Source organism: Sceloporus occidentalis, unplaced genomic scaffold (genome assembly GCF_023333645.1).
Source record: "Sceloporus occidentalis isolate IW3139 unplaced genomic scaffold, rSceOcc1.0.p SCAF_1, whole genome shotgun sequence".
NCBI lineage: Eukaryota > Metazoa > Chordata > Lepidosauria > Squamata > Phrynosomatidae > Sceloporus > Sceloporus occidentalis.
In genome coordinates, this window is record NW_028316981.1 from 242,748,153 (window position 1) to 242,760,517 (window position 12,365).

General features: G+C 38.2%; 1 protein-coding gene across 1 annotated transcript in view; it reads right to left on the reverse strand.

Annotated features, from left to right (window-relative positions):
- Window positions 1-11,820, reverse strand: part of LOC149323688 (contactin-associated protein-like 4) — a 351,361-nt gene extending 339,541 nt beyond the window's left edge. Inside the window, exon 1 of the mRNA XM_089491044.1 lies at window positions 11,462-11,820. Coding sequence (XP_089347170.1) covers window positions 11,462-11,546 — 85 coding nt within the window. The 5' untranslated portion in view covers window positions 11,547-11,820. The remainder of the gene's footprint in view (window positions 1-11,461) is intronic.
- Between the last annotated feature and the right edge of the window lie 545 nt (window positions 11,821-12,365).

The window sequence follows — 12,365 nt, forward strand, 5'->3', positions numbered from 1 at the left end:
TATCCTGACACATTAACCAGCCATGCCCACCTTTAATCCAATCAGAGATAAGCAGCATGATGAAATTACTCTTACAAGCTGGTTACCACAGGTGCATTCGATAATCAAGCCTGAATGGGTATCATTAACATGTACTAATAGGAAATATCATCAATATATCTTATTAAAAATTCCAATTACTTCTTGAAGCACCTTACCAGAATTACTTTTTCTCAGTGATTGAACACTTCCCTATTGTTAATATCAGGTGCATGCTTTTCATACATAATCAGAAGTGTGATCACAGAGATTTTGGCTTCCTTTTCCTGAAATATTATATTGTTGAAGCAATCACTTTGTGAAAAAACTTAGGATTCATAACAAGATGACCTTTACAATGGCTTCAAATAGCAACAGATGTTTTGGTGCATGGGTCAGAGAGAATTGCTTTATACAAATTATTGAATAACATCAAAAACAAAACAACCACAAGCCAATAATGTGGCCTGCAAACAATCATATCATGAAATAAGGTTTATTATTATTATTATTATTATTATTATTATTACAATTAAAAATTCCCCCAACTACCTTTTAAACTGTGCAGCCCCAAACACAGTGATTGCAGAGACATGAGCAATGATGTATTCAGCCCCCTTTCTGCACTTGTGTGCACTGTGAGAAGAGGACTGGATGCGACATCACTCATGCCCCTGCTCTCCAGAAACTTGGAAATTATCATGTTAGGGGACTGCACAATTATGTCTCTATAGCTATATCACTCAATGCAGAATTTCAGTCAGAATATCCCAAAATGAAGAACAGCCTTCACACATGTTAAGAATAATATCTAGTTTTTGCAAACATATTATATCTAATCTCATTTTTTCTCAGGGCCAGATAGGTAAATGCACTTAATATAACATTTATATAACATAAATGGGCTCTGTAACAAAAAGACACAAATTGCTATAGAAACACAGGAGCTCTAGCCCTTAGAAATAAGCCATACCTTATTCCTGGGTGTTAGCAAGCAAGTGACAAGATATACTTACGAAAGGTAATTAGTAGAGCTGTTTCCCAGTTGGATTGACTTATTGCTATTTATATCCCTTATGGTTTAAACCCTCAAGGTAGCATCCATCATTGGTTGATAGGTATGGTATTTCATCTATAATTCTGTAGTTACTAATTTAAAACTGGTTAAAATGTCAAAAGGATCCAGGCATCAATCACATTTCAAATTATTGTATTGAAGGTACTCATTCACTGAAATATAAACAGCATCATTTTTATCTGTCTATCTATGCTCCTTTTTTTGCTATAAGAACACTACCAACACTCATTGTAGGTGATAAATACTTTTTTTCTTATGAAAATCAGATCCCAGTAGAGTCAGAAAAAGTTCTTTATACAAGAATAATTCTTTATATAACAGCCCTTTCACTGTAAGGATACATTTCACCTCACTTATCCCTTTTGTCCAGTAATTCAAGTTTGCTACTTACAAAAACAACACTTGCACAGGCAAGCACATTTTTCACAAGCAAGATGTTTGCTACTTACACAAACAACACTTGAACTGGCAAGTCAATCGATCTGCAAGTTAGGCTTCCTCTTTTTCTACTGCTTTCTACTTTGCTAAAGCATTATTGGGTATTCTTGTGAGCTAAAGTACAACAGCCTCAGTTTAGTCATCAAAGGGGCAAAGCAGAATGGCAGCTTGGAGTGGTCTCCGGCCACTCCAGCCCGAGTCAGCCCTCAGTCGGCATGGGACCATGACAAGCAGATGGCCCACTCTGAAAGCAGGGCACTGCTGCAGTTCCAAATGAGACACTGGCAGGAGTGGCTTTTCACTACTCCTTTTTGGGCTGGCTTTTCCTAGTTGGGTTCGCTCTCTGCATGATTTCCAACCACTCTGGAGGCATGTAACATCTACACACCCTGCCCCCAAAGCAATCGGAAACTGCTCTTTCCTACCCATCTGTTTCAGGTCACTACTTCTAGAAGGAGTTCAAATTTTATTTCTTTTAGCATGCATTTGTCTTTTTAGCAGTCCATGGCATCCATAGCTTATTTTCTTCCTATCAGCTTATTTCACTGTCCAGCTTTCACAACCATACATAGAAATGGGAAATATGATGGCATGGATAATTCTAACTTTAGTATTCAATCATGTATCTTTGCATCTCAAGATTATGCCCTTCCAAGTCCTAGTCTTCTGATTTCTTGGCTACAGTCTCCATCCTGATTGTTTGACTCAGGTACAGAAAATCTTGAATTACTTCAATGTCTTCATCATCTATTCTAAAGTTATATAAATCAACTGTGTACATTCTTTTTGTTTTCTTAATGTTGAGCCTGAACTTGAAAACCAGGGATAAAGAGGGGATTCTGTTAGTGTACCTTGCACCTCACTGCCTATCAGCTATCAATCAATCTTTATTAATGCTTAAGCCAAAGGCTATTCACATGATAAAATATAAAACCAATGACAGCAATTCAGAATTATAAAATATTCCATCCAATAACATCCAAATTTAATAGATAATATACTTCCAGTCAATTAAATAAGACAACGTTAAAAAACCACTTCAAGGTTTAGATAAGATCATCCACCCAACAATCGGCTCTCTGGCTGAGATCACCAAGCTTGTTGGTGTCCCCCAGACTTTTGCTTCTGGGAGACTTCAACATATTGTTGGTAGCAAATTTGTCAGTTGTAGCTCAGGAGTGCATGGTATCCCTAACAAATATGAGGCTATCCCAATCGCCTTCAGGACCTACACACTTGGCAGGTCACATTAATGCAGTTTTCAGCTCAGAACATATGGATTTGTGGGAGAGGTTGACTAATACCTCTGAGTTGTCATGGGCAGATTGTTTTCTGGTCAGGGTTAGCATCACAGCTACAACCTGTTGCTGTAGGGGAGGAGGACCTATTAACATGGTCCACTCTCAAAGGCTAATGCCTAGACCTTTGAGGGTTATACAACTGGCATCATCAATGATGCTGTTGAAATTCTGGTTAATAAAAGGAAAAAATATCTAATCAGTGCTATTGACACAGTCGCCCCCAATCCAAGCCATCCATAAACAAGCTCCTTGGTTTACAGATACCCTCCAGGAGCTGAAACAGGGATGATGACTACTAGACCACAGATGGTGGAAAATTTGACTTCTACATGACAAGGCATGATATAGAGAGCATTTTTGTTCCTATAAAGTGGCCATATGTGCAGCAAAGAAAGCTTTCTTTTTTTGCACATATTGAATATGTGAATTCACATCCAGCTGTTCAGGGTGGTGAGAAGTCTAACTCAGGCACCCTTCCCCCAAATCCAGCTTTAGAAACTTCAGTAGCTGGCTGTGATGCTTTTAATAATACGTTTGCAGATAAAATCTCTTGCATAAGAGCTGACTTAAATGTCATCACTGGAGTGGAAGTCAATAATGAAGTGTCCTGAAATTATCTAAGTGGGGTTATACTGGATCAGTTTCAATTTGTGAGTACTGCTGATGTGGACAAGTTGCAGGAGCAAGTAAGAAAGATAATTTATTTTCTTGGTCATTGTCCCTGTTGGCTGGTTGTCCAGGGAGAAAATGTAATTAGATTTCAAATGCAAAATATCATTATTTAGTGCTTTAGCGTCATAGGCGCGTTCTGGACGGGACTGTCATACCCTTTCCAGGATGCAAAAAGGAGCTGTTTTTTGTGGCTCCTTTTGCTCTCTGGAAAATCCAGATCAGGGCCATGGCATGCAGTTGCCATGGCCCTGATCCGGTGCAGTTAAGAGGCGGCTGCAGGCTTCCCGTTAGGGGTGGTCTGCACAGTCTCTTAGTAAGGTACCACTGATTCCAAGCACCTCAAGGCATGCTCCAAGCACTCCCACATTTTGTAATTCTTCTCTGAATCATAGATAGAATCATAGAATCATAGAGTTGGAAGAGACAGCAAGGGCCATCCAGTCCAACCCCCTGCCATGCAAGTAATCTAAATCAAAGCATCTCTGACAGATGGCCATCCAGCCTCTGTTTAAAGACCTCTAAGGAAGGAGACTCCACTACACTCTGTCAAACAGCCCTTACTGTGAGGAGGTTCCTCCTAATGTTGAGGTGGAATCTCTTTTCCTGTAGCTTGCATCCATTGCTCCGGGTCTGGAGCAGCAGAAAACAAGCTTGTGGCCCTATTTATGGAAATTTCCTTCAGATATTTTGCCAGTCTGTTTGGAATTAATCCCAGAGCACCTATCACTATTGGAGCCACAACTGATTGTTTTTCCCCCAGAGATGCTGAATCTCAATTTGTAAATTTCAGTATTTCATTGTATTTCTTCTTATTATAATTATTATGATACTGGGAGGGGGGGTTAAAGTTCAAGAAATTTCACATAAAGGTTTTGCAGTATATATAATATGGTTGCATTACATAGACATGATTATGCGCTGCATACTCAAAACTGTTCTGTATTTTGTTGTATATTTCTTAGAAACAGATCTTCTGTCAGTTTCTGATGTCTGTCTCTTAGCCAAGATGTCTGAGTAAATATACTTATAAGAACAGTTAAACGCAGGACATAGTAGTGCAAGACTGGTGAACAAACTGTAATCTGCAAATGCAAAATGCAGACAAATACTTCAAGAAATGCTCCATAAAAATCAACACTGAAATAATTGTACCACGTAGTGCCCCCAAAGACCGTGGTTTGTGGAATCTAGCCAATATTTATATAAAGCTAGTATAATTCCAGAGATCCAGCATGGTGTAGTGGTTTGAGTGTTGAACTAGAGAACTGGGTTTGAATCCCATTCGGCCATAGAAACCCACTAGGTGACCTTGGGCAAGTCACACTCTCTCAGCCTCAGAGAAACTAGAAGACACAAACAAGAACAGAAAGAATCCATCCAGTACATATTAAGGATTGCAATTCAAAATATATATATTTGAATAATCCATATTATATCTAAACTTGTTCTACAGGTGGTATCCTATTACACTCTTATATGTGATTCATTATAATGTTATTTACAGGAGCAATTCTATTTGTCTGAACATCCCAAAAATAAAGACTCAAGTTAATGTTATGGAATTAAATCAAACTACCTCTTTATTGGATTAATCAAATAAGCAGGAAAAAGAAATGTTTAGACTACCAACAATTTGGAGATTATCTGTCAACACGGTGGCCTCCAAAACAGAAGGAATAATTCTGGTTCTAAAAACTGCTTAAAAAGGAAATTGTCCATTCAACCACCCTTAGATAGTTGCCTTTAAAGAAGTGGCAATAGTATCCTTCTCATACCAAAAGGAGTTTCAGGTGCTAGTTTACCATGGTGTGCTAACCCAAGTCAATCTGGCCAGCCTGCACTTCCAGCCAGATGTGAGAAAAAGAGAATGTCAGTCAAACCAAATTCAAAACCCCTTCAACATTTAAACCGCATGAATTGGTGAAGCTCCTTTTAAAAATCCCTTCTTAGCCCCAGTCAAATAATCAGTAATCTTATGCTATTTCAGAGAAAGGTTGGTGCTATGAAATGAGAAAGCAATGGGTATAGTGTACAAAGGCGTTGCATAGACCTCCTGCACAAAACATAGAAAACACTTTGTGAGATCTACCATTCTTGTGAGTCTTCACTCCTGTGAGAAAGGGGGGGGGGGGGAACAAGTCCCAGAATCATGCCAAAGAGCAAGCTTATGAACAGAGGGATAGAAGTTTCTGCCTGAGCAAAACAGTTTTCCATCACTCATAGAAAGAAATCAATGGGGATGTCTATTGATATTTTGTTATGGATATCAGGTGGGGAGATCTCCTAGTTTTGCCCTGCATGCCCCAGAAACACCTAATCTGCAGGGCTGAGAAACCTCTTCAGGTGGTTGCAAAGGTTCAGGGAGAAAGGGGGAAAAGACAGTTCCACCACACTGATGGAAAAGAATGATATTGGAGCTTTACTGGTGCTACAGTGTCAGAGTTGTTTGAATTGGAATCTGATTCCACACACTACATGTCAAATATATTATTGCTCCCATTCAACTATTGCTACATTTCTGTGTTGTTCTCTGACAATTCAAACATTCTCTTTCCCTATTTTTTCATGTTATTACTTGCCTATTACTTATACTATTAAAGTAATTGTCTTCAGTCACTACAAAGTCTTCAGTTTCCTCAAACACCACCCCTCAGTCTCCCATGCTGTTCTCTTTCCCACTATCTGAAAACACACATGTGATCTTTTAATCATCCTTTGAATGCCTTCTCTTTTTTCCGATGAAGTACTTGGCTTGAGGCCTTAAATCGGTGGTTCTCAACCTGTGGATCGGGACCCCTTTGGGGGTCGAATTACCCTTTCATGGGGGTCACCTAAACATTGGAAAACACCTATTTAATTACAGTTATGAAGTAGCAACAAAAATAATTTCATGGGTTTGGGTTACCACAACATGAGGAACTGTATTAAAGGGTCGCGGCATTAGGAAGGTTGGGAACCACTGCCTTAAATTTTTGGCTTAAAAGAAAACAAAGCCAAAGTTGATGGAACTTCATTGGTTCTCAGTAATTCTGGGTTGTTTTCAATCTCTCTAAAATTCACGTTTCTTCCCCCATTGATCCCTTCATAGGCTACCAGTTTGGGCCAGGGTCCCTTTCAGATATTTCGTTCTTGTAGTTACATCTCTGCATTCTAAATTCCCCCAAAACTGGCAGCTCAGTTAGCATGGTACATACCATTTAGGAATTTAAAATGTAAGACAAAGGATTATTATCTATTCCACCAACATGCACAGCTCAATCAATGCTATGAGCCTTTCAAGATCTGGCTTTGTACCAGCAGAACAGTTTTCCTTTGGACCTCTGGCTGGAGAAGGATCTAATCCGTTTTCATAAGAGATTGAAGACCTTCCTCTTTTATTTTCTGGATTAAGCTGCTGAGTTATGCCTGAAGTTGCTGAGATGGGTAACGGCCAGCAAGATGTTAAGGATTTTATGTATATTTATAATATTATATTCTCTTTATCTTTGACTGTACAGCAGTGGCTCTCAAATGGTGGGGAAAGACCACCCTGGAGTGTATATGACAGTTGCTTAAGGGAAGCATGAGACTTGGAGGCTCTGATCCCTCCTCCTCCTCCTCTTCCTAAACTTTTCTATGTATTTGAACAATGCTATTTCCTTATAAAATGTTAAAATATGAATATATATGAATGATGCTTGCAAATTACACAGACAAATTCCATTAATTCAAGGAGGGCTCCGCTCTTTCCATAGACAAGTTTTAGGACTGTGCACATGTGGGCAAATGATCCCAAGTGAGCCTCATAGGTACCAATTTAAAAAAGAGGGATCCCACATCAAATTAATGGAACGTCTCTATTAATTGCAAGCATCAAAAGAGTGAGTTGTCAAAAAGCATGGTATCAAAATATGAGTGTTTTCTGTATAGCAATAATACTCAGACTTTTTACTCTTGGGACCCTCCTTTACATCTGCATGTGGACATCACGCCTACCCCACTCAGTGTAGGATATGAATAAAAATATTTTGTTTATTTAGTGTGCATATTTTTATTCAAACATCCATGTATATCTCTGCAGACGGAATACAAATGCTAGAACAGGGGTGGGAACTGCAACTTCTAGCAGTCTTATCTACCATAACCAGTAGTGAGACAGCCTGGGAGCTACATCTCAACAACATCTGGAGGATCACACAATTGCCCACCCTACATTAGAAAGTAAGCCCCTTTGACCGTAGTGGCACAATACCTGTAAGACTGTGTAGTAACAAATCTGTGCTGGCAAAGGATTTCATAGGCTAATGCCTACACTTTTGATCCATAAAAGTTAATGCTACCATAGACTTTAAGGTGCCGGGGGGGGGGGGGGGAAGGTTTCTAACTGCAACATACTAACATCTCTGGAAATGGTTAGGGCCATCAACTAGTTAATGTCAATTAGACTAATCTAATTAGTCTGATCATTTAAGCTAGAGTATAGGTACATAATGCACAAAAAAGTTTAAAAATCTCTAACCATGTTTTCTTTTGTAGAAATAAGCCGGGGATGGGGGGACTTTACACGCAATCTATTCCCACACATTGATCAAACGAATCTCAATATTTTTAGGCACAGCTGAGTTGAAACATGTATAAGGTTAACTTTATTTCAGTCTAACACTTTTCTCCAAATATCAAAGGTTTAAGTCATAGTTTTGGTCAACGGCCAAACAACAAGTAACTGATACCAAGCGGTTGCATTAACTGACATAGAAATATCTTTGAAATAATAAATGTGAAACAACAACACCAACAACAGAACACTAAATTTTGTAAAAAGAAGGCCAACAAAATAAATCCCATATTGGCATCATCAGCAAAAGCTTCAGCATGACCTTTCACAGTATTACATTTATGACTGTGTGTGTCAGTTTTACTTCAATTGCTTTGAAAGTTTTAACTCTTAAGGAAGAGATGGATTTTGGAGTCGAGTTGTCTGTACTTCTAAAAAATGTAAGTAAGGACAGCTATTCCCATGCTTGGTAAATCATCTAGCAATAATCTTCAGAAAAGAAGTAAAATGTGTGTCCTTCAAAATTTTATATCTGGCCTTCAGTTGATAAGGCCTGCCAACTGCTGATACCCTAAATAAGCTTATTATATACTTTTCTTTTTTTTATTAAGTGAAAAGTTATCTTTGGCTCAACTCAGAGTACATGTTAGGGAGAGAAGTTCAGAAAAGTGACATATGTGCACAAGAAGAGATATACACTCATGCATTGTGATTAAACAGTACAATATTACCTGCTGTAACTAACAGAAAATATTTGTATTGGTATATTTTAGGTTAAAAATAAATGGTTGTCAGTACAAGAGAGATCTATTATTTTTTTTAAAAAAATCATGAAAATTATGGAAGGAGGTTAGGATGGATTATAAGATCTGCTGTTCAGACATATGCATTAGATATTAATCTACAATGAAAACAGATGAAGTCTCATTTCTATGATGCCCTTAATAGCAATGTCTTTAACATAGCATATTGTTGAGGAAAGTCAAGGTAAAAGTTTGAACCTGAAGGCTTTAGAACTTTGTTCTCACCATTTACATAGTTATTTATTGGCATCCCAAGATCACCCAGCAGGTTTCCATGACCAAGCAGGGATTTGAATCCTGATCTCCAGAGTTATAATCCAATGCTACAGCCACTACACCATGCTGGCTCTCTAATTTTGATTGAGATATGCCTTAATGCTTGGTGGCATTAAATTACAGCAACTAAATTAAGTATTTAGTTTAATACAGGTAAAACCCAAAGAAATATGGAAGCTCAAGGCAAGCTGTTAACTTGCAATTAAAACACAACAACATACTGATTGTTAGCACAATTATGCTACATGCCAAATTTCCATTTCAGGTCAGGGGTGCTATATGTATTTCTAAAGAAAGGCAGAGGCATTGAAAAATGCAGTATATCCTTGAGGAATGACTGAAGTTGAAGAAATAATTGAAATGAAAGGGGAAAATGTTGATACACCATTCGACTGGATCTAGGCTATATCAGTTGAGCATTAGTCCCAGTAGGATCAATGGGATAACTTAGTGATCATCACTAACTAAAGCATATAATCTGTGGTTCCACTCCACAACTATTAACAGATATGGGTGATGTGTGCTACCAGTAAAGTACTGCTGAACCCAAGTCTCTGGGACAGGTTGGCATATTTGCTTACATTTATTTAAATATAATTATTATGCACTGCTTTGTAAGCTCAAGTATTTATTTCTCTATAAAGCTTATCAACCCATTATTACATTCCCCATATTTCACATTTGAAAAATGGCTAAATATTATTCATCATAATGAATGAAAAATATTATTTTGATTCTGAAGCTATTTTAATTATTGATTTCCAGCAATTAGCCAATGCATACAAAAGGGCATCCTTGTAGCATTAAATAGAGCCATGTAACTGGGAGGTGTGTTGTCTCAACGTGTCAGAAGGTAACGGCAATATTCACATCGCAAAGCTGATGTTTTCATTCTTTATAATTTGTTCTGTGAAGATGCTTGCTATATTTTTCTCTGAGCACTGCTTACTAAATTGTAAGAGTGACCTCTAGTGCTTTGCTGCTTCAGTATATTTCCTTGAATCCTATTTTTTTATAGATTTAATATGTCTTTCTACAACCATCAGATTTAGTTTTGAGCATGATATCAAAAGTTATTACTGTGGGAATAATATTAGAATATCTGCTTGGTCTTACAGAGCAACTGCCAATTTTATGATAGACTATTTCAACCCTAAGGCTTGAAATCATGAAGCATATGATGAAACCACAGTACTTCCACTTTCCTCTATGGCTTAGATGTTCTAAAGGAGCTGTCCCTTACCATAGTGTTGTAATGTTATTAATGAATTCCTACTAGTTTCAGCACTCAGCACCTCCAGTTACAGAGCTTACATGAAAAGGATTCAGCAAATGTTAAATCATGAATTAGATATTCAATTCAGATATTGATACAAAATTAAGTCTATGTTTTAATGGGGCTTTCAGGACCCCTGAGACCTATTACCAAGTACAGTATAAAATGAGCACAGTCAAACATTAGTGCACGCGCACACACATGCACACATAGTGTATACACACACACACACATATAAACCCAAACCCCAGATCTGAGTCAGTGTTAGAAACTGTTTATCCACATCCATAACAAGTACCTGATTTCCAAGACTCTCACTCTCCTTAAGTTCTAGAATCACATGCAGGGGTTCATTATAATTCTAAAGTATTGATTTCCCTATCAGTGCAGAATATACGTTCATATAAATATATAGGTGTATAAGTCTACATATAAGCAGCCTTTGAAATACTGCTGCTGAACTCTACTGCCTGGACACACATGAATGTTGCTTGTACTGAAATCAATGAACATGCCATAAAATCTCATTCTCAACGTTTACTCCTCATTACAGTTGCTGTGCTCTTGTGCTCTACAACACTGTATACTAGAGTTACTCTTAATTCAAGAGCCAGAGCCAGATACCTGTCTGCAAAATTCGACATCTCTCAAAGCCCAAGGTGATGCAGCGGAGAATATCAGCAAACCAGTAATCCTCATGAAAGGCTTAACTCCTTGCAAAATGATGTTGTGCTTCTATACAGCAAGCTTTCCCAAAGAAAAGAGGGAGAGAAATACAGCATACATTCAACTGGCAAAATGTGAATTTCCAGTTATTTTGGATCCTGGCTTAGTTGATAGTGTTCTGTTTGCAACCTGGTTTTAAAAATCAATGAGAAATCTGTAAAAGTACACATTTCAGTATCTCAAACATTTTCATCCCATGTACTGGTTGCTAAGATTTTAACAGAACAGATTTATTTCAAGAGCTATGTTTCCAAGTCTGAATCTCATTACACTAAGTTTTTTTTTGTTTCCTCCTACAACAACCTGATCTAAGTTTGAATATCCATTTGCAATACTTACATTTGTTTCCTGCTGCTAATATATTCCAGTGATGAAAAGGGACCAGAAAGAGCAGCTTGAAGAAGATTTTAGTGAAAGAATCCATGTCCTCATTGACTGAGGCACCCAGAAGTGGCAGAGTATTAGCAAACAAGCACAGCTGCTCTGCACTTCAGTCCTGTTCCTGCTTCCTCTGCTCTCCTTCTCTTGCTTGCTTTCTGTCTGCCTTCCAGTGCTTCTGAGTAGCCAAATAGCTCAGCCAAATGCACTCTGCATCTTCTCATAGGCACACACACACACAGGGGGAGAGCACAAGATCTGCTCTTTCCCCCCTAACAACAGCAATCCCTGAAGAGCAGCTGCAAGGATCTCTCCTCTAATTTCACAGAATCACTCAGAGCTAAACTGCAAGACTACCCTGTACAGTTTGGTTACTGAAGCTTCACGTTCGTAATGTGTCCTGGACACCCCTTGTGGTGACAGGTAGGAAATGAGAGTCTATGATGAAAGCCAGACAATAAAGAGAACAGCCTGCACATGTGTGCCAGTACAGCCTCCCCGCTGGATTATGACTGTTCCCAATTCTTTATGGTCATGCAAGGGGAAGGGAAACAGAAGAAGAACAAGAGCAGAAGGAAAGGGGAACATTTTACATTTGCTTTCATTTTGACCACCCTTTCCCATTCAGTTTGTATTTAAAGACAACTTTCAGCTGCTGCACCATTCACAAAGGCTGAATAAAATGTTGCAATTTTATATCTGAAATTGCTATCATGCAACCAAACTGTATTTTCCCATTATGTTATGCAGTAAATCTTGCATTCAGCCATAGAATCCCACATTCATCTTCAACCGATGCCGCAGGATGTTCCCCTGAGAGCAATTCTTTAATAAGGTATGGAGTGCCTAAATTTCTATGAATTGT